Source organism: Lynx canadensis, chromosome F2, assembly GCF_007474595.2.
Source record: "Lynx canadensis isolate LIC74 chromosome F2, mLynCan4.pri.v2, whole genome shotgun sequence".
NCBI classification, from domain to species: Eukaryota; Metazoa; Chordata; class Mammalia; order Carnivora; family Felidae; genus Lynx; species Lynx canadensis.
The window spans coordinates 35129155-35151954 of NC_044320.2; the positions used below are offsets into that span (position 1 = coordinate 35129155).

The 22800-nt window shown below is 37.8% G+C and overlaps 1 protein-coding gene across 6 annotated transcripts in view; it reads left to right on the forward strand.

Moving 5' to 3' along the window:
- Nucleotides 1–22800, forward strand: part of UBR5 (ubiquitin protein ligase E3 component n-recognin 5) — a 137982-nt gene that overhangs the window by 77418 nt on the left and 37764 nt on the right. For 5 of the 6 annotated variants that reach the window (XM_030304081.1, XM_030304075.1, XM_030304077.1 and 2 more), the window contains exons 16-32: nt 173–285; nt 1658–1801; nt 1898–2009; nt 2518–2672; nt 2918–3115; nt 7283–7493; nt 8664–8790; nt 12783–12934; nt 13362–13457; nt 13783–13906; nt 17464–17561; nt 19017–19165; nt 19679–19770; nt 20880–21026; nt 21127–21245; nt 21328–21454; nt 21544–21673. In XM_030304081.1, the coding sequence (XP_030159941.1) occupies nt 173–285; nt 1658–1801; nt 1898–2009; nt 2518–2672; nt 2918–3115; nt 7283–7493; nt 8664–8790; nt 12783–12934; nt 13362–13457; nt 13783–13906; nt 17464–17561; nt 19017–19165; nt 19679–19770; nt 20880–21026; nt 21127–21245; nt 21328–21454; nt 21544–21673 (2294 nt within the window). The remainder of the gene's footprint in view (nt 1–172; nt 286–1657; nt 1802–1897; nt 2010–2517; nt 2673–2917; nt 3116–7282; nt 7494–8663; nt 8791–12782; nt 12935–13361; nt 13458–13782; nt 13907–17463; nt 17562–19016; nt 19166–19678; nt 19771–20879; nt 21027–21126; nt 21246–21327; nt 21455–21543; nt 21674–22800) is intronic. The other variant, XM_030304079.1, reaches the window with a different exon arrangement.

A 22800-nucleotide genomic window follows, 5' to 3' on the forward strand; every position in this document is an offset into this window, starting at 1 on the left:
GGAAATTGGTCATAAAACGTCAATTCATAAAGTGGTAGTTCACAGAATTGTTATTGAGATATCTCAGTTATGTATCCCTTTACAAATGATCTTTTTTCATATATTTAGATGAAATCTATAAAGTCTCTTTCACATTTTCTTTTTGGTACTTACCATTTTGTTGTTGTCTAAGAACGACGACGGTCCACCCCTGCCCCGAAAGAGGAAGAAAAGGTGAACGAAGAGCAGTGGTCTCTTCGGGAAGTCGTTTTTGTGGAAGATGTTAAGAATGTTCCTGTTGGCAAGGTTTGTTCAAAACGTCTAAGAGTTAGTTACTCCCAGAACTAGAACAGTATTGGTTATCCAAGAATTTATGGTTGGTGAGTGTTCATCAGCCCTTTCCTCAGAGCTGCTCCATTCCTCACCTTTAGTGAGCCCTTAACCTGTTGCAGATAGCTTCTGTTCCCTAAAGATGAATAGATGATTATGAGGCCTCTTCTTGAGTATTTATGGTGATATATTGCCTTTTTTTTTTTTAAGTGTTATTTTGGAAGAATTTTAGGTTTGCAGAAAAATTGCAGAGATTATATTACTTTTTGATGCAGTCCATTTTTTGGAACTATCAGAGAGTTCTGAAGGAGAGATCCTCTTCCATAACACTTAACAACTTCCCTTGACATTTAAAAATCTTACTGTCTTCAAGTCACTTCCAGTTTCTTTTCCCTTCTTTCTGGAGAGGGTTTCTTGCTTTCTAAGAAACCCAAGTGGGTAGAGTCCATCAGCTAAAATGCAATTTCACCTTTCTCTCCACACATACTAAAAAACAAAATGGAACTATATCTGCAAAGTAAAGGTTTTTCTGATTGCTCATTTGTTTCTGAATTGATGGTCTTTCATTTGTACTTTAGGGAAAGAGTAGATACGCCACGCCTTGCAATTTACAAAGGCCTTTCTCATATATGATTCCATTTGATTCTCAAAATAGAACTGTAGCTTATGGGCAGGTGTTTCTTCTGAGAAGATCTCACTGGCTCAAAATCAGAAGCAGTTAGTAGCATAGGTAGGACTCAAGTATTCTGGTTTCAAGTCCTGTGCTCATCTTTCTGTACATTGCTGACTCTCTACCCGTGCTGTTCAAAATGGTAGCCACTAGCTATATATGTGGCTAATTTATTAAAATTGAATAACATAAAAAGTTAGCTCCTCAGTCACATCAGCTCCATTTCAGGTGCTTCATAGCCACTTATGCTAATAATGGTTACCATATTGGGCAGTGCAGATACGGGACATTATCATCGTCACAAAAGTTCTTTCACACAGCGGGGCTCTAAACTAGTAAAAAGCATAATAAGCTTTTTTGGGGGAGCATTTCATGGGTTATACTTAATTTTTATAGCTGATTGCTAAACATCCCAAAGACTGTAAGCGCTGGCTATGTGGGTCAGTATTTCTTTAGAAAATAAGTCTCAGATACAAACATCAACAATAAAGCTTTGGTGAGTCTGTTTAGGTCCCCCCCCCCCCCCCCCAGTTCAGGTTAATTTTATAACTTGGTGATCATTAAAGAAATAGAAGAAATTAAATGCCTTCAGTATTAAATTAGTTCAGTGAACATAATTTGCATATTAATTTCATATAAGTCGGTGGTAATATTCAGCATATTTACCTGTACTTCCAGGTGCTAAAAGTGGATGGTGCCTATGTTGCTGTAAAATTTCCAGGAACATCCAATAACACAAACTGTCAGAGCAGCTCTGGATCAGATGCTGACCCTTCTTCTCTCCTGCAGGATTGTAGGTTACTTAGAATTGATGAACTGCAGGTAGGTGTAGAGGGATCACTCAGCAGGTAAATGTTGGCACTGACTACTTGAGTGTGTTATGGTTTCTGAGAGCGAGGTTCCTTTTGTGTCATGCAGGTTGTCAAAACTGGTGGGACACCAAAAGTTCCTGACTGTTTCCAAAGGACTCCTAAAAAGCTTTGTATACCTGAAAAAACAGAAATATTGGCAGTGAATGTGGATTCCAAAGGTAAAGATTTTGTAACATTTTCACCTGGCATACTTTATATCCTATTAATATTTGTGTAGTAAATGGGTGTAGGCTAGGAGCTGCCTGGGTGGCTCAGTTGGTTAAGCGTCTGACTTTTGATTTCAGTGCAGTTCCTGATCTCAGAGCTCATGAGATAGAGCCCTGCATCGTGCTCTATGCTGACAATGTGGAGCCTGCTTGGGATTCTCTCTCTCTCTCTCTCTCTCTCTCTCTCTCTCTCTCCCTCCCTCCCCCCCTCCCCCCCTCTCTCCCTCTCTCCCTCTCTCTCCCCTCCCCCCCCCCCAATAAATAAATGAATATACTTAAAAAAAAGGGCATAAAATAAGTGATTTGGGGTGTTTGGAAGTTTTGTTCCTTGTGTATAATGTTATGGAATGAGATAAATCTACATTTCACATGTGACCAGAGATGTTAAAATTTGGCAGGTACTTACTGGAGGTTATTAAAGATGCATAAATTTTTTTTTTACATTTATGTGTTTCTGAAGGTGTGCATGCGGTTTTGAAGACTGGGAATTGGGTACGGTACTGTATCTTTGATCTTGCGACAGGAAAAGCAGAACAGGAAAATAATTTCCCTACAAGCAGCATTGCTTTCCTTGGCCAGAATGAGAGGAATGTAGCCATTTTCACTGCTGGACAGGTACTGAGGCTTACTTTTGCTTATGAAAACTGATGGGACAACATTGGCATTTTTGTAAAGCCTAAAGTTGGGCTCTAATTTGCTTGTTATTAAACTACTGAAGAATTTAGAATATCGAGTACAATTAATACTGGGTTTCTTATTTGGTTAGCATAATCTAATATGAAAATAAATATACCTGTTGTAAAAATCAAAGATCCATTTTTGATTGGGAGCCAGATTTTATTATTTTCCCTCTATTATAGGAGTCTCCTATTATTCTTCGAGATGGAAATGGTACTATCTACCCCATGGCCAAAGATTGCATGGGAGGAATAAGGGATCCTGATTGGCTTGATCTTCCACCTATTAGTAGTCTTGGAATGGGCGTACATTCTTTAATAAATCTTCCTGCCAATTCAACAATCAAAAAGAAAGCTGCTATTATCATCATGGCTGTGGAGGTAACTTGACTTTTGAAACTACTTGACATTTTAATTCACATGATACTGCTAGAAACTAGGGAAACCAATCAAATAGATTATTTGTTGACCCTTCTCTATAGGTGGTAGTAGTTTATTAAGACAAGAGAGATGAGTGAACCGTAGGTGGCAGTGTAAGTGTTTGAGTTAAGGCGTGCACAGTGCTGTAGGAGCACAAAAGGGAGGGATATCAATCAGACTGTGACTATAGAGAAGGCTTCTCATAGGAGGCGATGCCTGAACACAGCTTTGAATAGTCAGGGGTCTCCTAGACACAAGGTGAGGGCGGGAAATGTTATCCTTGGTGCCAAGTCTTTGTGAATCTTAATGTTTTGGAAGACCACGTACATTGTTGATATAAACAGAAGGTAGGGCTTATATGGGTCAAGTGAGTGGCAAGTGCAGAGACTGGAGAAAGGCACTGGGGTACCTGTGTGCTAACCTAAGGGGTGTGAGCTTCCCCCTGAAAGCTAGGAGAAGGATTTTAAACTGGCTTTTTAAAAAAGGATTAGCAGTGGGTGGAGAACAGAAGTGTAGAGACTAGATGAAGAAACAAAGTAAGCTTGAAATCTTGGAAATGAAGAAGAGGGAATGGATTTCAGAGTTCTTAAGAAAGTAGATTCTCTAAAGCTTGGTGCCAATCTTCGGCAGTAAATGAAAGGAAGGAGTTATAAAGCTTCTTACTTGGGTGTGGTTGGTGGGGAGAGGAAAAATAGGAGGAACAAAATGAATGCTGGAAGAGGATGAGTTTAGTTTTGAACATGTTGTAGCTGAGGTGTTTATTAGATGTGGCGGTGGTACCACTGGAACTTATTGGAGCAATTTGAGCAGAGATTGACCTGATTTGACTTAACATTTTCACAGGATTGCTGCTGACCTGCTGAGAATAGTAGGGGACAGTGTGGAAGTAGGGAGGCTTGTGAGGGGGGCTACTGAAACAGTCCGGGTGGGAGGGGAAGGTGGCTTGGCCCAAGAAGTAGAGCTGTGAGGGAGAAGGGATTCATTCAATTCTAGGTATATTAGATAGGCTGACGGTAGAGCCAACAGGATTTGCCAATGGCTCAGTATAGGGTGTCAAACAGAGGAAGCAATAAGGCCAAAGATTCTGAAGGAATGAAGTTGGCATTTATAGAGATGGAGACTAGGGATGAAGCAGATTCAGGAGGGAGGAGGGGCAGACAGCAGGAATTTGGTTTTAGACATGCAGAGTTTAAAGTGCTTGTCAGATAGGTATCCAAGAGATGGTGGTAAATAGTTAGATGTGTAATCCTGAAGACCCGGAGCAAGATGGAGAAGTAGACATAGGAGCCTACAGTACATCTGTGATATTTAGAGGAATTACATGGAATGAGATTACCAAGGTTGTGGAGAAGAGGTCTAAGGACTGAGCTGTCAGAATAGCATCAGCATGTAAATACAGGGAGATAAAGAGGAACCTGCATAAGAGACTGAGAAGGACAGCATCCACGGGGTTGGAGGAAAACTAGAATGAGTGTTGTCTTGGAAGCCAGGTGACAAGCATGTGTCAAGTAGGATGCAGTGATCAACCATGTCTGGTGATGCTGTGGGCCAGGCGAGGCAAGTGCTGAAGAGTGACTGGGGATTTGGCTCCATCTGGGTCATTCTGGACAGTAGGGATGAAAGCCTGATTAGAGTGAGCCATGGAGAAAATGGAAAAAGAACTAGAGATCAATATGGACAGCTCTTGTGAGGAGATTTTCTATAAAGGATGGAAAGTAGAGCTTAGTATGAGGGCTTATTTACCCTTTATTAGGTTGGAGGTGAAAGCAACTTGTTAGAATTGCACCTAAAGTAGTCTGAATCCAGGTAGTCCTGAGAGCTTCCTGTGAGCTTTGTGTATAGAGACACAGTGCTTGTATTCTTAGTTTAGTTTTGATTGCAACCTACTAGACTGGAGGTTATAGACTGGTAGGGGTATGATTCAGGAGGTGGCCATGGCCTGAAGTTGGCCTCTAGAAATAACCTTCATATCATTTTAAAATTCGTAATTGGTTGCCAACATTTAAAAACCACAGGATTTATTTTTAAAATCCAGATTTTTAATTCTTAAAAAATGAGAATATCTGGTAACATTGGGCCACCATAAAGCCATTAACGTGTCCCCTTTAGAGGCTGTATGTGGTCTCTCCAATTTATTGCAGTTCCTGATACTTAATTGCTTGGAGTCTAAATGTTGCCATTTATTTATGATGCAGTTTATGTTATCTTTTTACCCCCAGCCTCCTCCGCTCATTTGTATTACTTCAGATGCATCTGTAGGCATTTGGTTCTGTGACCCCTGCACTCTGTCAGCATCTCAAGGGTAAAGATAAAATGTGTCATCATCCCATGGGTAGGGGTAAAGTGTGCCATCATTTATCTTTGTACCTCAGCGAGCAGGGCTTGGTGCACAGTAGACCTGCAAGAAATGTTTTACTGAACTCTCTGCCTTTTGCTGTAAGAATAAGTGACAAATACAATATATAGTGATGCAGAGTAAACTCTTTTGCTTCTAACACAGTCATTGTGGTATTGATAACTCTCAGGGTGAGAGCCCATATAAAGCAGGTTGGAGATAAGGGTTCCCTGTAGCTACTTCCAACCGAATGACTGATTGGCTGCTTGAAAACATTTTATGTCACAGAGTATGCAGCAGAATATCTTGACTATTTACTTTCAAAAGTAGTGTGCTTTTTATTCTTGGGAGAGACTTTGACATATTCTCTTAGCGTATTAATTACTGCATATATGTCACTGGACTTGGGCAAGTTTAATCTTGTGTGTCCCACCTCATACTTTTGAATTGGAGCTTACCACGTATGGGGTCACCTCAGAGTCTTAGTGCGCAATCACAATAGCCTATCTCAGGTACTAAAATGTGGCAAATACTGGAAATAGTTTAACTGTATTTTTTGTCTTGCCTCCACCCCTTACCCACCCCTCCATACACTTTGGGGGAGGGATGGGATATTTAAGTACTTTGGGAGAGAAGTGGCAAGTTGTTCAAATGCACCTTTCTTCTTCCCTTTGTATTCCCGAACACTCTTTTCCCAGTTCTTAATTCTAGTTGAAATTTACAAGTTCATCTGTAGTCCAAAACTAATGCTTTATATTTAGTCCAATAAGTGTCCCTTAACTATAGCGTTACATTCTGAAAGAAGTACATTTGAACTCCTTGATATGTTCATGCTGTGTCTTAGTCTGTTCAGGTTGCTATAGACTGACTGGCTTATAAACAACAGAAATTTCTCACAGTTCTGGAGGCTCGAAGTCCAAGATCAAGGCGTGGGCAGATTTGGTATCCGGTGAGGGCCCACTTATTGTTTCATAGACAGCCATGTATTCTCATATGGTGGGAGGGGAAAACACTGGTTTTTTTCAGCCCCCATTAAGGGTATTAATCCCATTCATGAAGACCCCACCCTTGTGACTTAATCATTTTGGAAAGGTCCCACCTCCACACACCATCACATTGGGGAATAGGTTTCAACATACGAATTTTGGGGGCCGTAAATATTCAGTCTATAGCATGCTGTTTCTCATGTAATTAATGACATGTTCTATAAATTATTAATGCTACCATGTCTTTGACAATGAAGTTACATTAGTTGTAACCTCTGAGGGATTGCACCTGTCGTGGTTTCTGGGGGAGTTGAAGGTATTGGTTTTCATGTACTGCAGTGTGATACAACGTTTATGAGCATAAGGGGGTATGTGTAAGCCTGTATAAAATACACAGAATGTATACCCTTTGCTTAATTGGTTAATAGTACTAATAGGGTTCTAATTTGATAATTACATAAGAAATAATGTAGACCAGGTGTCGGCAAAATGACCTGCTGGCCAGATCCAGCCACTCCCATTCATTTGTGTATTGTGTATAGTGGCTTTCCCACCATAGCCGCAGAGTTGAGTTAGTTGCAAAAGCTGAAAATATTTACTGGTCCTTTACAGAAAATTTATACACCCTTCTCTATTCCTGTGAATTGTACATTCTGCTTAAAGGGCACCCTTAATTTTAACTCCTTTGGCAGGCTACCTGAAATTGTCTCCTTACTTGCAGAGCTGATTATATTATTATGTTTTTTTACATGTGTGATGTGCTATTCAAATTCATTGAAGTTTTTTTCGTAATTTGTCTGAGCACAGAAACAAACCTTAATGCAGCACATCCTACGCTGTGACTATGAGGCCTGTCGACAATATCTCATGAATCTTGAGCAAGCGGTTGTTTTAGAGCAGAATCTACAGATGCTACAGACGTTCATCAGCCACAGATGTGATGGAAACCGAAATATTTTGCATGCTTGTGTATCAGTTTGTTTTCCAACGAGCAATAAGGAAACTAAAGAAGAAGAGGGTGAGAATAAGAACTATAACAAGGTCTTTAAAAGGAATCTTAGGCAGTTTTGGGGTGCCTGGGTGACTCGGTTAAGTATCCAACTTCGGCTCGGGTCATGATCTCACGGTTGGTGAAGTCAGGCCCCACATCTGGCTCTGTGCTGACAGCTCAGAGCCTGGAGCCTGTTTCGGATTCTGTGTCTGCCTCTCTCTCTGCCCCTCTCCTGCTCACACTGTCTCTCTCCTTCAAAAATAGATAAACATTAAAAAACTTTTAAAAACAATAATAGGAATTTTAGGCAGTTTCAAAAATATAACACTGAAAAGGAAATTACTATGAAGAATTTGTGTGTACTTTTTCTGTTTTGTAAAATCTAGGAGTTTTGACATTTCTTAGAAGGTGAAGATGCCCGTCTTCTTATTAGGATGAGTATGTAACATAAGCAAATAAATTTTTATCCGTGTGTTTTGTTGTCTTGAGTTCTATTCTTTGATAAATACATTATATGCAATGCTTAAAATGAGATTTAATGATTTTATAATAACAGATGACTTTTATTACCATGAGAATTATGTAACAAATTAAGGCAAGTTATATTGAAGCCATCTTTATCCCAGTTTTCATAATGTAGAGGGAAAAATAACCTAGTGAGTTATGAGATGTTTTTGGAAAAATAAGGTTTTTTGCCATAAAGGTTTTAGTTGGCTACATGAAGGGGAAATCTGAAAGTCTAAAAGTGCAACTGGGTGATTCATAATGTTTTTCTTGATTTTGAATTCTGCCAGTGACATTCTGTGGCTGCATTTTTGAGTGGTGGTTTACTTCCTTATCATTAAAGGGGGATGAGTAGTATATAAACCAAGACTGAGGTACCGAATTATGGGTCTTTTTCTCCCTTGGTAGTGAAAGCTAGATTTCAGTCTACTTATGAATAATCTTATGTTTGACCTTTGGGGGTTGAAAGTTAAGGCAGAATAAGGAAATAACTCACATATTAAAAATCATAGTTAAATCTGTCTTCAGTGTCTGTTGCTCTAAGGAGGAAAAAATTAAGCTATTCATTATCTCTAGTATGTGAATTAGAGCACTAAAGTACAGAGTAGTTAGCATTTAATGGCCTATACATACTTAATCTCTTAATTATTTTTGAAGTTTAAATTAATCCTAGTTTTTTCTCTTGTATTTCAGAAGCAGAGCGCTCTGAAAGAAATACATTTGCAGAAAGGCTTTCTGCTGTTGAGGCCATTGCAAATGCAATATCCGTTGTTTCAAGTAATGGCCCAGGTAATCGGGCTGGATCATCAAGTAGTCGAAGGTAATGTGATTTTTACCAGGAAAGTTTAATTGGCGGAAACAGAATCCAAGTTCAGAAAAATACATCTTTCACCTATCATTTGCATGAATTGACAGGTCCTTTTGCTTTGTTTTTGTTCCTCCAAATATCACCCTGGGAAAAAGATCTGATAATATCTAATTAGATTTTAAGTGTAGAACAGTAGGACCTAGAATGCTTCAGAAACTTGAGATAATTTAGGCATGTAGTTCAACCTTGATTCTTTGGATGTGTTTTAAGTTTATCACCCTTGTTTCCTAGGAAATTACTTTCTTTAGTTCGAGAACAAGTAATAACAATAATGGAAAGAATTTCAATCTTTTATTTTCAGATTACTTATTTAGATCAATTTCTCAGATGTCTTAATGATCTGGGAAGAAACGAAAGGCTGGTGTGTATTATGAATGTTTGGTATTTAAAATTTTCAGCTCTCTGGGCTGTGGGATGGACAAACCTTAATAACATTAAAAATCACTAGGTGTTTGAATAGATGAAGAGTATAAAGAATTCAGGATATAGTTTCTTTTTTTCTTTCCTTTTCTTTTTTTTTTTCTGAAGGAAAAAGCACATGTATATTAGACACGAGAGCCAGAGTTCTTGGACACTTGACAGATCACTGACGGAAGCACTGCTCTCTGTGCTAATGTGATAGGTTGTAAAGTCTACTTAAAGTGAAGAGTCTCTTTGCCTATTTTCTGTTCCATATCCAACTTTCCCTTTAAAAATGATTCTTCTAAAATTGGTACCAAGTTGATAGCTTCCCGGGTTCAAAAATATCCTGAAATGAAATTTATCAAAAACTATTTATGGGTGACCAAATTGTAATTTAAAACAGTACAAAGACCTTATATAGACGATACAAAATGGAAATTATCACCAGCTTATTTGTTTAGGACTACACTAGGTAGACAAAGTGTTTGGTCTAAAATGGAAAGCAACTTAAATTCTTCTTGAAGAAATTAGTGTCTGAATTATTTCAGGTATTTCATTTCCTCAGGGAAAATACAGGTGCAGATCAAGTTGGACTCTGATATGGTTGGTCCAATGCCAGTGCTGCCATCTTTTTTTCATGTAAGGATTATTTTGAAGGCAAAGACTAAAAGGAGCTTCAAGAGTGGGTGATGTGTTGCTCACAGAAATAATTTGCAGAGTAAGCTCCTTTGAGGCATTTGCCGAAGATTTCACTGCAGTGCTCTTAACCAGTTCAAACTCAGGGCTGCCGGTTGAACAGATGAAAGCACAGGAGTCTTATTATCCACGCCGGGCAGTAGGAAGTCCACAGACTCTGCTTCATTGAAGTGAAACCCTCCTCTAGCCTACAATGGATTTTCTAGGCGATGCCCCTTGATGAGTATGCAGGCTGGGATTCATGAGCTGTAAGCTCAAAACTGATGCAATTTCAATATTGAATGGAGTACTGTTAAATGTCTTCAGATGATGATTTGACTCAGAAGTTTTGTTATGTGACTCATAGTTCCTGAGTACAAAGGGCAGATTTAGTGGAAAGCTTGATTGATGCATCTGATTGCAGGTGTATGTACTCTAGAGATTGTTAATCTGGAAGACACATGACCTTCGCTTTTTTGTCACAGTGGTATGTTTGAACATGACTGGATTCTAAGGCTTCTGTAGCATGGATATAACGTGCTTACAAAGAGGAAATTACATCATCCTTGAATTCTTCCATATTGTCAGAAAATACGATGACTCCAGGCAAGCCTATCGAAGAAATGTCAAAACTCTGAATCTTAGCAGCCAAGGTGGTATCTCCTCAGTATTGTCCTCAGCCACTGAGGATACAGGTGAATCTTCATGAATTGTGTACAACATCTTGAAGAATAATTTTCTTTTTTTTGTTTTTTGTTTTTTATTTTTAAAGAATCTATATGAGGAGCTGGGCATTGTACTTAAAAATGTTCCCAAGACCTAATGAAGAAAAGAGGTTAAGGACAATTTTTTAAAATGACAAAGGAATGACCCCCTCATTTAATATTGAATTGACTACATCACAACAACAGAGTTGGGAGTTTGCAAGTTCAAGATGAGACTATGGTCTCCACTTATCTTCATTTTATTCTTAATCTGCTCTAAGCTAGAGGTTGGAGAATAGCCCACATATGTTTTTTGGCCTGTGCACGGTTAAATTTTTTTTTTTTTTCTTTAAAATTTGAATGCCTTCACATGAGCATGTATGCTTCTAGTTTGCCATTACTCCCCATTTCTTACACCTGACTGCCCTTTCCTCAATTGATACTGCCTTCCAGGCCCAGGAGGCATTGAGTTTGTGACCCTGATGTAAGCATTCTTCTTAATAGGCCCCAAACATGTATTTATTTTCAGGTTATATGCAGTGCCTCCCAGCTACTACTGATTTTTTTCTCTGTTTTGAGTAAGACACATTAGGATACCAAGTATATATATTGAGCTTAAAATTGTATAGGAACATCACAATGTGAACAGTCACCCTGGTGTGTGCTGTTAACTGGTAAGGAGACTGCCTTTCTCTGTGGGTGATGTCTTCGGACAGGGAAGTGACCTCGACTGACATAATCCCTATGTCCTGTTCCCCTCCATATTATAAAAACTCAGATATCTAAATTGGGAGAGAGAAGATCTTGATACCATAAAAGAATTACTTGTAGGTATTTTTTGATAGTGAATACTATAATAACTAATACATTATTTAAGACATTAAAATTTACTTTGCAGAATCTTCCAAAGAATGTTTCTGTTCCCAGAGGTATATCGTCATACATAAGCTTTATAAAATAGATGTGTTCTTGAAAGTAGCCTCTAAAGGAAATTTTTGTAAAAGTTTTAGAAAATTTGTCCTTTTGAAATTGAAAGTGTATCAATATGGAAAAACACATTTACCCTCGGATTACATAACAATTATAATTAGAAGATTCAAACATTAATAAAAATCTTTCTAAATTACTTATTTGTAGATATATATATAATGCTCACCTGGTAAGGTGGTAGGTCTTTCACATCAGAGAAATGTTGTGTCTGGGATTAAATCTGCATGGGAGAATGAAGTCCCTTATGTGTTGCCTGGCCCTTATAATTGAATTTTTAGTCTTTATTCATTTAGAAGCTCTAAAATTGTGGCTGACGGAAAGGATTTGCCTCATATGCTCTCTCTTTAATTGCTGTTAGTTCGTAATGTGTTAATTTTGTAGGCTTTGTAAGCTTTTATTCAGAGGTGTAGATTTTTATACAGGTAGTTACCAGTTCCCCTAACAAGGTCTGTGTTTGTGATTATTTCCTTCTCTTTTTAGTGATGTGCACACCTGTGCAGTATTTTTTTTTTTCTTGTATAGCAGGAAGAAAAAAAAATCACGCCCAGACATTAATCTAACACATTTTACAAGCTCCAGTTGCATTAAATTCCTTGGGATACAAATTGTACTGTTAAAAAAAACTCCCTTTTTTTTTTTTTTTTTTTTTTTTGGGTATAAAAAATAAATCTAAATTGGTCTTTGTTTTAAAACTACTCACTGTGTGGACATTAGTTTAATTGTTTTTGAGATCACAGCAAAGGGATTTTATTTAGTGGGCTAACAATATTGGTTTTGTGCTACTTAGTATGTTTGCTGATGTCTATTATTAAACTTAATTCTCACTGATTATAAACAGGGGACAGAAATTTTTTTGTCTTAATGTTCAGCTGTTCATTTACCTTAATGTATGAAAGATTATTTTCTAATCTTCACCGTAAGTTTTGTTCCCTGTGCTTAAGTTTGTGTGGGAGCTTAATATAGTGGTTTTAGTGCTGAACTGGGTACTAGGTGCCCCCAGTTTCATTTCTATCCCTCACTGACTTTGTGATTCCAGAATTGGCATTTGTACTTCACTTCCCTTGCCTGGAGTATTTGCTTATAGAACAAACTTTGATCTCAGATGAGTTCTGTACACCTTTTCATTACATTTAGCCATGGTAGTGAGCTCTGATTTTGTCCATGTTCTTCTAGTTTGAGGTTACGGGAAATGATGAGACGTTCGTTGAGAGCAGCTGGTTTGGGTAGACATGAAGCTGGAGCTTCATCCAGTGACCACCAGGATCCAGTTTCACCCCCCATAGCTCCCCCTAGTTGGGTTCCTGACCCTCCTGCGATGGATCCTGGTAAGATCTGTTATTTTATTTAGTGTTTAGCAAAAAAACAAGGTCCTGAGAGAAAGGAAATTGAACACTTGAATGGGATATTTAGAAATCTGAAGTATTTAAAAGTAGCATAATAAGCAAATTGTAACCAGTTTAGTTGCAAAGATTTGGTTTAAGGGGTTTATAACTTAAAAATTAAAATTCTAGAAGCTGTTTTATTGAGATAATATATTTCCCACACTGGCAAGAAGCTAACTAGTAATACATCATAACAAGTCAATAATTCAGAGGATTCCTTCTCTCATAATTTGGAAAACAAGTTTCCACTTAAACCTCTGTCCGATTTGACCTTTGGCTTGCAGAGAAAAGCCTTAAGGCCAGTTAAGAGAAAATGTTAGGGATATGTTGCCTATAATGATGTACATCCTGCTGTTCTGTTTACTGAAAGATGGTGACATTGATTTTATCCTGGCCCCTGCTGTGGGATCTCTTACCACAGCAGCGACTGGCACCGGTCAAGGACCAAGCACCTCCACCATTCCAGGTGAGAATCTGTACTATTTTATCTGCCTAGGCATTTGGGTTTCTACAAAGCCACACTTTATCTCAACGAGACTTACCTTGGCTTGAAAAACATCTAATTCTCTGAATTAGATCTTCATATGTCTGTGAGGTTGTAGTGTTGTAAAATCAGTTGGGAGTTGTAAAATGTGTTGTGTTTAAATTCTGTATAATGAAATTAGCAGTTTATTGCTAATACTAGAATATTTTTCTGTTGGTTTATTTAATGGTTCCTTGTTAATGTTATTTCAGAATATTCTTTTCACTCTTGTTTACTCTTGTTACCAAATGGATTTGCTTAATTACAGGTCCTTCCACAGAGCCATCTGTAGTAGAATCCAAGGATCGGAAGGCCAATGCTCATTTTATATTAAAATTGTTATGCGACAGTGTTGTTCTGCAGCCCTATTTACGAGAACTCCTCTCTGCCAAGTAAGAAGTTTAATATACTTTTTTTAATGAATTTTTTTCTTCGATCTTTATTTTTGAGACAGAGAGCGTGAGAGTGGGGAAAGGACAGAGAGAGAAGGAGACACAGAATCTGAAGCAGGTTCCAGGCTCTGAGCTGTGGGCGCAGAGCCAGATGCGGGATTTGAATGTACAAACTGTGAGATCGTGACCTGAGCCAAAGTCCGCCGCTTAACCACTGAGCCACCCAGGCGCCCCTAATATGCTTTTGATATGAAGATCTAGCTTAGCTCCTTTTACTGTTTAAGTTGATGTTGCAATGTATGGGCAACAGTTATCTTATGTGAATTTAAACTAATTGATCAGAATCTAGCATTTATTCCCTCTGTAATTAAGCTCCCTTCAATGAAAGACTCCAGTATAATACAGTGTACACTAAATGAATACAAACCAATTTTACGTAAGTTTGATCAGGAGGTGTGTGTGCGTGTGTTAAAAAATCACAGCATAGCTATTCTCAAATGTGAATTCATAAATTTCATCACTGTCACCTGGAGAACTTAAAAAATTATACAGATTCTTCCCCAAACTTTGCAGCAAAAGTATGACTCAGTAGGTCTGGGATGGGGCCTGGAATCTGTATGCTAAAACTCTGTGGATGATTCTGATGGTTTCTTTGGAAATCTTTTTGGACTTGCAAAATCATGATGAGATTATGCAGTTTTTGATAAGTATTATATGATAAGTGCTCATTAACCATTGACAGAGTATAGCTCTGCTTTCAGCATGATTGTTTATGTTCCTTTACAAATTCATAACAATAAGCATTTTTATAAAAGTTAGCTCTTATCTGTGCCAAAGGATTAACTCTTCCAATTCTAGCAATAGCTGTCTGGAGTAGGTAATACTATTCCCATTTTATATTTGAAGAAATGGTCTTAGAGATTAATTAACCCACTCAGGGTCACAAAACTAGTGAGTGGCTGGAATTCCATCCGTGGTCCATGTCTTAATTCCAGAACTGAGACTCCCAGGCATCACCCTTAAGCAACCTCTCCATATTTAAGTACAAGAAGGTGTTTTGAGTTTTTTATTATTAAGGGCAAGGAGATTTTTGTTTAAGCCTTATTGACCTTAGGCCATAATGAACATAATTTGTGAACTTACTACTTTAATGAAGGCCGCCCCCGCTAGTAAAATAAGTCACTGACTTGGAAATAAGTTATTATTACAGAAGAAGCTTACTAATTTATTAGTGGTTTGAGGCATAGGTAAAAATGGTATATATGCCAATATATTCTTTCTGTTTCAGAAAGGTATATCTTTCTATTTTTATTTCCTCACTTGAATTTTTGGTGTTTTTTAAGGGTATTATCTTTGTACAATTCATTCAGTCATTTGGTGTTGTCTCAAAATTCATTGAATGTTCTTACTTCCTTTCTCTCTATTTTTAATCCATTTTGCATTTCTGCAGTGTGTTTCTAGTTCACCAGTTATTTTAGTGCCCTTTCAATAGTAGTTGCTTTCCCCCAACCCCTTTTCTGAGAAAATACATGAACTATTTGGAAAACACTGAATACGTCGTTCTATTAATAAGCTGGTACTGTTGATGACAGCTTTGAAACAAATTAGAGGAAAGGCAAAGTTCTTTTGCCCTTTAGTTAATAAGCATAGGAATTCTCAAATTGGTCATTTGTTTCCTTTTTTATATTACACATATAGGAGAATTTCCTGGAGTTGCTAATAAAATTTTCCAAGTGGTATAACTGGAAATTGGTTACCATACAGATGACCCAGTTAAGAAAGGTTCTTGGCTTTAATTGTATTTGGCAATATATAAAGTATTAGGAGAATACTTCAGAGCATTGAATCTTAATTTGAGAGCATGCCTGTGATGGTGATGTGTGTGTGTGTGTGTGTGTGTGTGTGTGTGTGTGTGTGTGTGATGAGGATGAAGGATTGTTAAAAAATACATTATTTCCAATTTAAGCATTCTGTACCCCCCTTCCTCCCAAGTTCCTCCAATCCTAGGTGTGGGTGGTTGGAGTTTGCTTTAATAATATAAGCTAAAGAAAGTAAATTTTGGTAAAATCCTCCTGGCTAGTAAAGATGTAGAGGATTTTATTCTCAGCTGGCTCTTTTTTTTTTTTTTTTTTTTTTTTTTTTTTTTTAATTTTTTTTTTTCAACGTTTATTTATTTTTGGGACAGAGAGAGACAGAGCATGAACGGGGGAGGGGCAGAGAGAGAGGGAGACACAGAATCGGAAACAGGCTCCAGGCTCTGAGCCATCAGCCCAGAGCCTGACGCGGGGCTCGAACTCACGGACCGCGAGATCGTGACCTGGCTGAAGTCGGACGCTTAACCGACTGCGCCACCCAGGCGCTCCTCAGCTGGCTCATTCTTATCTGAGCAGGGAGGTAGTATGAAGCTGGGGGAATAGGTAGGGAGAAGAGTGAGCAACAACATAAAAATGGAGAAGTATAAATACTTAAGGAAACAGTGATGCATCTGATTAGAAGTGGAGGATTAGAAGAGGAGAACAATAGCCACTGAATCTGAAGAAGTAGGTTAAAGCCACCACTTTGGTCTCTATTCTTTGGGCTTGAATCCTCAGATGGCTTTGGTTAGACTATAATAGTATCAAAGTGGGTTTATAAGAATAATAATGTGATGGTGGCATAAAAAAAAGGAGTAAAATAGGTAAGAGTAGAGACTGGAGTTGAGGCTTTGTTTTTTTATGTCTACCTGTTGCCTTTAGTATATGTGTTACAATAAACTGAACTGGAAAATGGAAAAAAGGGATTAGATGCAAGAGCAAAAAATTGAGTTAGAAGGGGGACTTCATGAAGAATCCAAATTTTTTGTCTTTGTTCCCAGGAACAGTGATGCTGTTGGCCGACATAGGTAGAGAGTGGGTTTGGGGAGAAAGGTGATTTTAGTTGTTAGACATTTTGAAAGTGCAGTATCACTGGGAAATCCTAAGTAGATTTACCAAGTAAGCAAGTGTCGATGTTTGAACTGTGTTATCATCATAGAAGTGGTAGTTGCTTTGGTGGATCAGAGAGAGAGAGGCACAGGTGGTTGAGGACTAAATTTGAGGAATTGCAAAGGATCCAGGAGGGAATAGAAATTCAGTGGAGAATATTGAAGGTACATTTTTAAGAGAAAATACATAAAAATAGCTAACATTTATTGAGTACATTTTATTTACTAAGCAAATGAAAAGCTTTTAAGTAACAATTGGCTTAATCCTCATCACAATTGTATGAGATAGAGCCTGTTATCGCCACATCTAGAAAATATTAGTCTGACTCTAGAGCCCCTGCTGATTTATTCTTTAATGTCACTAAGACCAAGAAAGGAGAGCAGGTTGAGAGAGACAAGGATTCTTAGAGAGGGGCTTCCTTTTTTACATGTGGGTAGTAGACTAGAAAATACCACCAGGGATTTCCTTTGAGTGGTAGGACGTTATTTAATACAACAAAACAACTTTTTTGCTTCATCTTGAACATTTCTTTTATAATGAAGAAAGGAAATATTTAAAAATTAATATTTTTATGCATAATTTTTCTCATTTTAGGGACGCAAGAGGGATGACCCCATTTATGTCAGCTGTAAGTGGCCGAGCTTATCCAGCTGCAATTACCATCTTAGAAACAGCCCAGAAAATTGCAAAAGGTAATTTATTACAAGTCCTAAAAGAGTTGTTTATTTTTTAATTTGAAAAGATTCTTTTCTACATTTATTATACAATTAATCAAACCTAATTTTTGCATGATGAAATAATTGAGTAGAAGCTATCAAGATAATTCTTTTGTGTATTTGTGTGTGTAAAATTCATGTTTACCTTTTTCAAGTATATTGTATTTTCGAACTTTCCACCAAAAAACAGCTGGTATAAGTTTTTAAATTAAAAAAAAAATTGCATGATGGGTAACGTAATGACTTTCTTTTTAATGTTTATTTATTTTGAGAGAGAGAATGGGGAGTAGGGGAGGGGCAGAGAGAAGGAAAGAGAATCCCAAGTGGGCTCTGTGCTGTTAGTATAGAGCCCAGTACAGGGCTTGCTCTCCTGAACCGTGAGATCATGACCTGAGCCAAAATCAAGAGTTAGGTGCTTAAACCAGCTGAGTGACCCAGGTGTCCCATGACTGATCTTTTGAAAATAAAGACGGGTTACTGATAGAACCTGCCAGTGGTTAACTGTTGATCATGATACAAATTTATGGAAATAATAGGCCAGATTTCTTATTGTTCTTCCTTCTGACTTGGAATTCTTGCTTAATAGAAAGCAGTAAGGAATATCAGTTCCTACACCCAGCCTTTAGAAGACTCTAAAATTTATGTGATTGTCTATAATTTATTAAATAGAGCTAGAACTTGAATCTTAACTGCATAACATAGAGCTGTGTATTCAGCTGAGGTGTGGTGTATTATTGTCATGTGGTTATGATATAATTACAGTTTGCTTTATTTTGCACCAGAACTGACTGGATTTCCTTGCATGTTGACTTGTATATCAGTTTTGGGTTTTTTTTTTTTTTTTTAATTTTTTTTTTTTCAACGTTTTTTTTATTTATTTTTTGGGACAGAGAGAGACAGAGCATGAACGGGGGAGGGGCAGAGAGAGAGGGAGACACAGAATCGGAAACAGGCTCCAGGCTCCGAGCCATCAGCCCAGAGCCTGACGCGGGGCTCGAACTCACGGACCGCGAGATCGTGACCTGGCTGAAGTCGGACGCTTAACCGACTGCGCCACCCAGGCGCCCCTGGGTTTTTTTTTAATGTATATTTATTTTTGAGAGAGCAAGAGAGAGCGTGCGCGTGTGCATGGGGGAGGAGCAGAGAGAGGGAGACAGAATCCGAAGCAGGCTCCATCCTCTGAGCTGTCAGCACAAGAGCCTGATGCGGGGCTTGAACTCAGTAACCACGAGATCATGACCCGAGCCGGAGTCAGATGCCCAACCAACTGAGCCACTCAGGCACCCTGTATTTCAGTTTTTAAAATTAATATATAGTAGTTTTGATTTATACTGTGTAAATGTTAGAGCTTTTGCATTTGAGTAAAGCAGTAGCTGATTGTGATTAAGGCCTATCTTGGTATGTGAACTACTGTGTTCTTAATCTTTTTAGCTGAAGTATCCTCGAGTGAAAAAGAGGAAGATGTGTTTATGGGAATGGTTTGCCCATCAGGTACCAACCCTGATGACTCACCCTTATATGTGTTATGTTGTAATGATACCTGCAGTTTTACATGGACAGGAGCAGAGCACATTAACCAGGTAGGCCGTTTTAGACTTCTTTGTATTTATGCTGTCTTCAGGTATTCTTTTCTTTTTTCCCCTTTCACCATTACTAGAATTACAGTTCTATAGTTCTTAGCTCTGGAATTGTGAGTCTGATATTTCTTTTTATTCTGAGTTATAAAATTCTCCAAAGAAAAATAATTTTTATTCCCAAATAAGTGAGGCAAAGGAGATGATCATTAAATTAGTTATTCGATATCACGAAAATTAGAAATCTTCACTCAGTAGCATAATTTGATTCACAGCTCTTGACACAGATTTTATAACTATAGCACCTTTTTGGGGGTGGTGATATGAATTATTTTTGCCCTACTTATAAATATTTGATTTCCATTCGTTGTACCTCCAGTGCTGTACCCGTTTATGATTCTGTTTCCATAGCACATTAGCTTTGCTCTGCTTTCATTGTGATGGACTTTAGAAAATACTAGAAATAACTAAGCTAATGAAATGTACATTCTTCTAAGAAATAAACCCTTCTAATTGTAGGATATTTTTGAGTGTCGAACTTGTGGCTTGCTGGAGTCACTCTGTTGTTGTACAGAATGTGCAAGAGTTTGTCATAAAGGTCATGATTGCAAGTGAGTACAGTTCTAGTTTTCCTTAATTATATGAACTGCTTAGATTCATATTGCTGTATTAAAATAATCTATACCAAGATAATGTTTTACTTCATTTTTCAGGAAGCATAAGGTTTTCTCAAGTTGTTCTCTTTAAGCCAGTTTATTTATGAAAATGTGGTTCTTGATTTAAAGTGTACTTTGAAATGTTGTTCATTTGCTTTTGTCTATATTCTCTCTCCAGAGTCTCAGTCTATAGTAGGGTCTCCTAGCAGGAGATCATAACAGGTATTAAGTGAAAAATGGTGAATGTTTGGCCTGTGCTTTATTTACTTCTTAAAGTGAATGTAATAACCTTTCATCCAGCAGTAGAGTTACCATGGCTAGTGTGTTAATTTTCACAGACTTAAGAAGCAATAAAATACTCCAGCATGAACATTTGCAGTGCCTTAGAGTCTCAGCAGAGATATCAGCTATAATTGTGCCACAGATATGTAGATGTTACGGTTAACAGAGAATTGGTTTGTAAAAACCATCTATTGTGCTTTAAAATAAATGATTATACAGGACAAGTAGAAAATGTTTATAGATATTGCATTGGTGCTTATTTATTACTTTTATTAAAAGAACTTTGGCTAATATGTTTTTCTTCCTTAATTTAAACATCTAAAAGTGAATCTATTCATTGATTGCTTAGCAAGTGCTGTTACACACTAGATATTTGGGTGGTGGTGGACAAGGGAGTCTCTGTCCTTGCACGGTTTACAGTCCTATCAGGGGACACAAGCAAGAAACATTTGCTCATAAGGGTTTTAGGGCTCATTAGATGCACATAGGAGGACCACTTACACTGAATGGGGGCTATAGGGAATTAAGGAAGATGTTCTGGAAGACGTGACTATATTCAAGTCATTACAAGATCCCTCAGGAGAGTTGCTCTGTAGACTTCATGCCACTAAGTAATACTTGTAGTTAAGCATGCTTTAAGAATTGTTACACTTTGCATTTAAATATTAACAAGGGTTCTGTCTTGGGTCAGTAAGTTATATCTCCATGATTTCAATAGAGATCTTTGTGGTTTGTTTTTTTTTTAATTTTGTTTTTTGTACTTGTGTATGAATTCTTTCTAGACTCAAACGGACGTCACCAACAGCGTATTGTGATTGTTGGGAGAAATGTAAGTGTAAAACTCTAATTGCTGGACAGAAATCTGCTCGTCTTGATCTACTTTATCGCCTACTCACTGCCACTAATCTGGTCACTCTGCCAAACAGCAGGCAAGTGGGGTTTTTTTAGGACATAAATTGGAAAAACACAGCACATCTGAGTAGCCCTCCCCCTCTCCCTGCTCACAATGATGTTCGTTCCATTTTGCAGGGGAGAGCACCTCTTACTGTTTTTAGTGCAGACAGTTGCAAGGCAGACAGTAGAGCACTGCCAGTACAGACCTCCTCGGATCAGGGAGGATCGTAATAGAAAAACAGCCAATCCTGAAGGTGGGTGAGTCTGACAATTGTGACCCATATACAAAGGATTTTATGTATTTCTGTCTTACCCACTGTTTCTTTTTCTGCTTAGATTCAGATATGCCTGATCATGATTTAGAGCCCCCAAGGTTTGCCCAGCTTGCATTGGAGCGTGTTCTACAGGATTGGAATGCTTTGAAATCTATGATTATGTTTGGCTCACAGGAGAATAAAGACCCGTATGTATTCATTAAAAACGTTTTAGATTTATGTATTTCCCCTGTTAATGGAGGTGATTACAATGCATTGTCTTTCCTTCCCCCTCAAGTCTCAGTGCCAGCAGTAGGATAGGCCATCTTTTGCCAGAAGAGCAAGTTTACCTCAATCAGCAAAGTGGCACCATTCGGCTGGACTGTTTCACTCATTGCCTTATAGTCAAGTGTACAGCAGATATTTTGGTAAGTTCTTTGGATGTTTGTTTACAAGTACATTAAAAGAATGTTTTCTGACTTAGTTTCCCATAATTTTATTGATCCAACCTCCTAAGTACTGATAAGGTCTAATTACACAGTACATTCAGGGGAATGGAATTTGGGGGTGATTTAAATATCTCAACACAGAAACTCCTTTCATTCTAAACAAAAATCCTAAAATGTGCTAAAAATATAACAGTATATAGAAATGTATGGAGCAGTGTTCAAAATTGACTCAGTGCAAATGTTTTTTTTTAAGTACTCCTTTTTGCTCTGAAATTAGAAAAGAATATAAATCATAAAACCTAGTGCTGGTGAGGTTATGGGAAAAAGAACACATTCAGACACTGATCGGGTGGCATTGCATTGGTATTCTTTTAGAAAACAACTTGGCAATAATATCACAAGCCATAGGAATGTTAGTGCCCTCTGGGGCGCCTGGGTAGCACAGTCGGTTAAGTGTCCAACTTCAGCTCAGGTCATGATCTCACGGTTCATAGTTTTGAGCCACATCGGGCTCTTGACTGTCAGCATGGAGCCCGCTTTGGATCTTCTGTCCTCCCCTCTCTCTGCCCCTCCCTCGTGTTCTCTTTTTCTCTTTCAAAAATAAACAAACATTTAAAAGAAGAAAGAAAATCCGTGCCCTTTGACTTATCATAAAGAAATAATTTGTGACAGAAAAAAGATCATGTTACAGAATAATAAAAAATATAGAAAAGAAATACTTGATGGAGCCAATAATAGATTATTGAATCAAGTTATAGCCCAGCTACTTGCTGAAATGTAATGCGGCAATTTAGAAATAAAGGTTATTTTAAGTAACATTTAAAAACCCCGAAATAACATGAAAATTGGATGTTCTCTATAATTAATATGTATATGATAGATGATGCATAGAAATGAGACTGAGAAAGTAACAATAAAAATGGTTAAGTGAGAGGGATGGGATTATGAACTTACTAATATAAATATTTGAAACTACTTTGCTGTTTCAATATGTACCCTATAGTGAGTGAAATTATTCTTTCTCTGATTTGATATATCTGTTATTTTTCTATGTATGATACACATAGAACTAGAAGACTAAAAACGGAAGACATTCGAGGCCTACT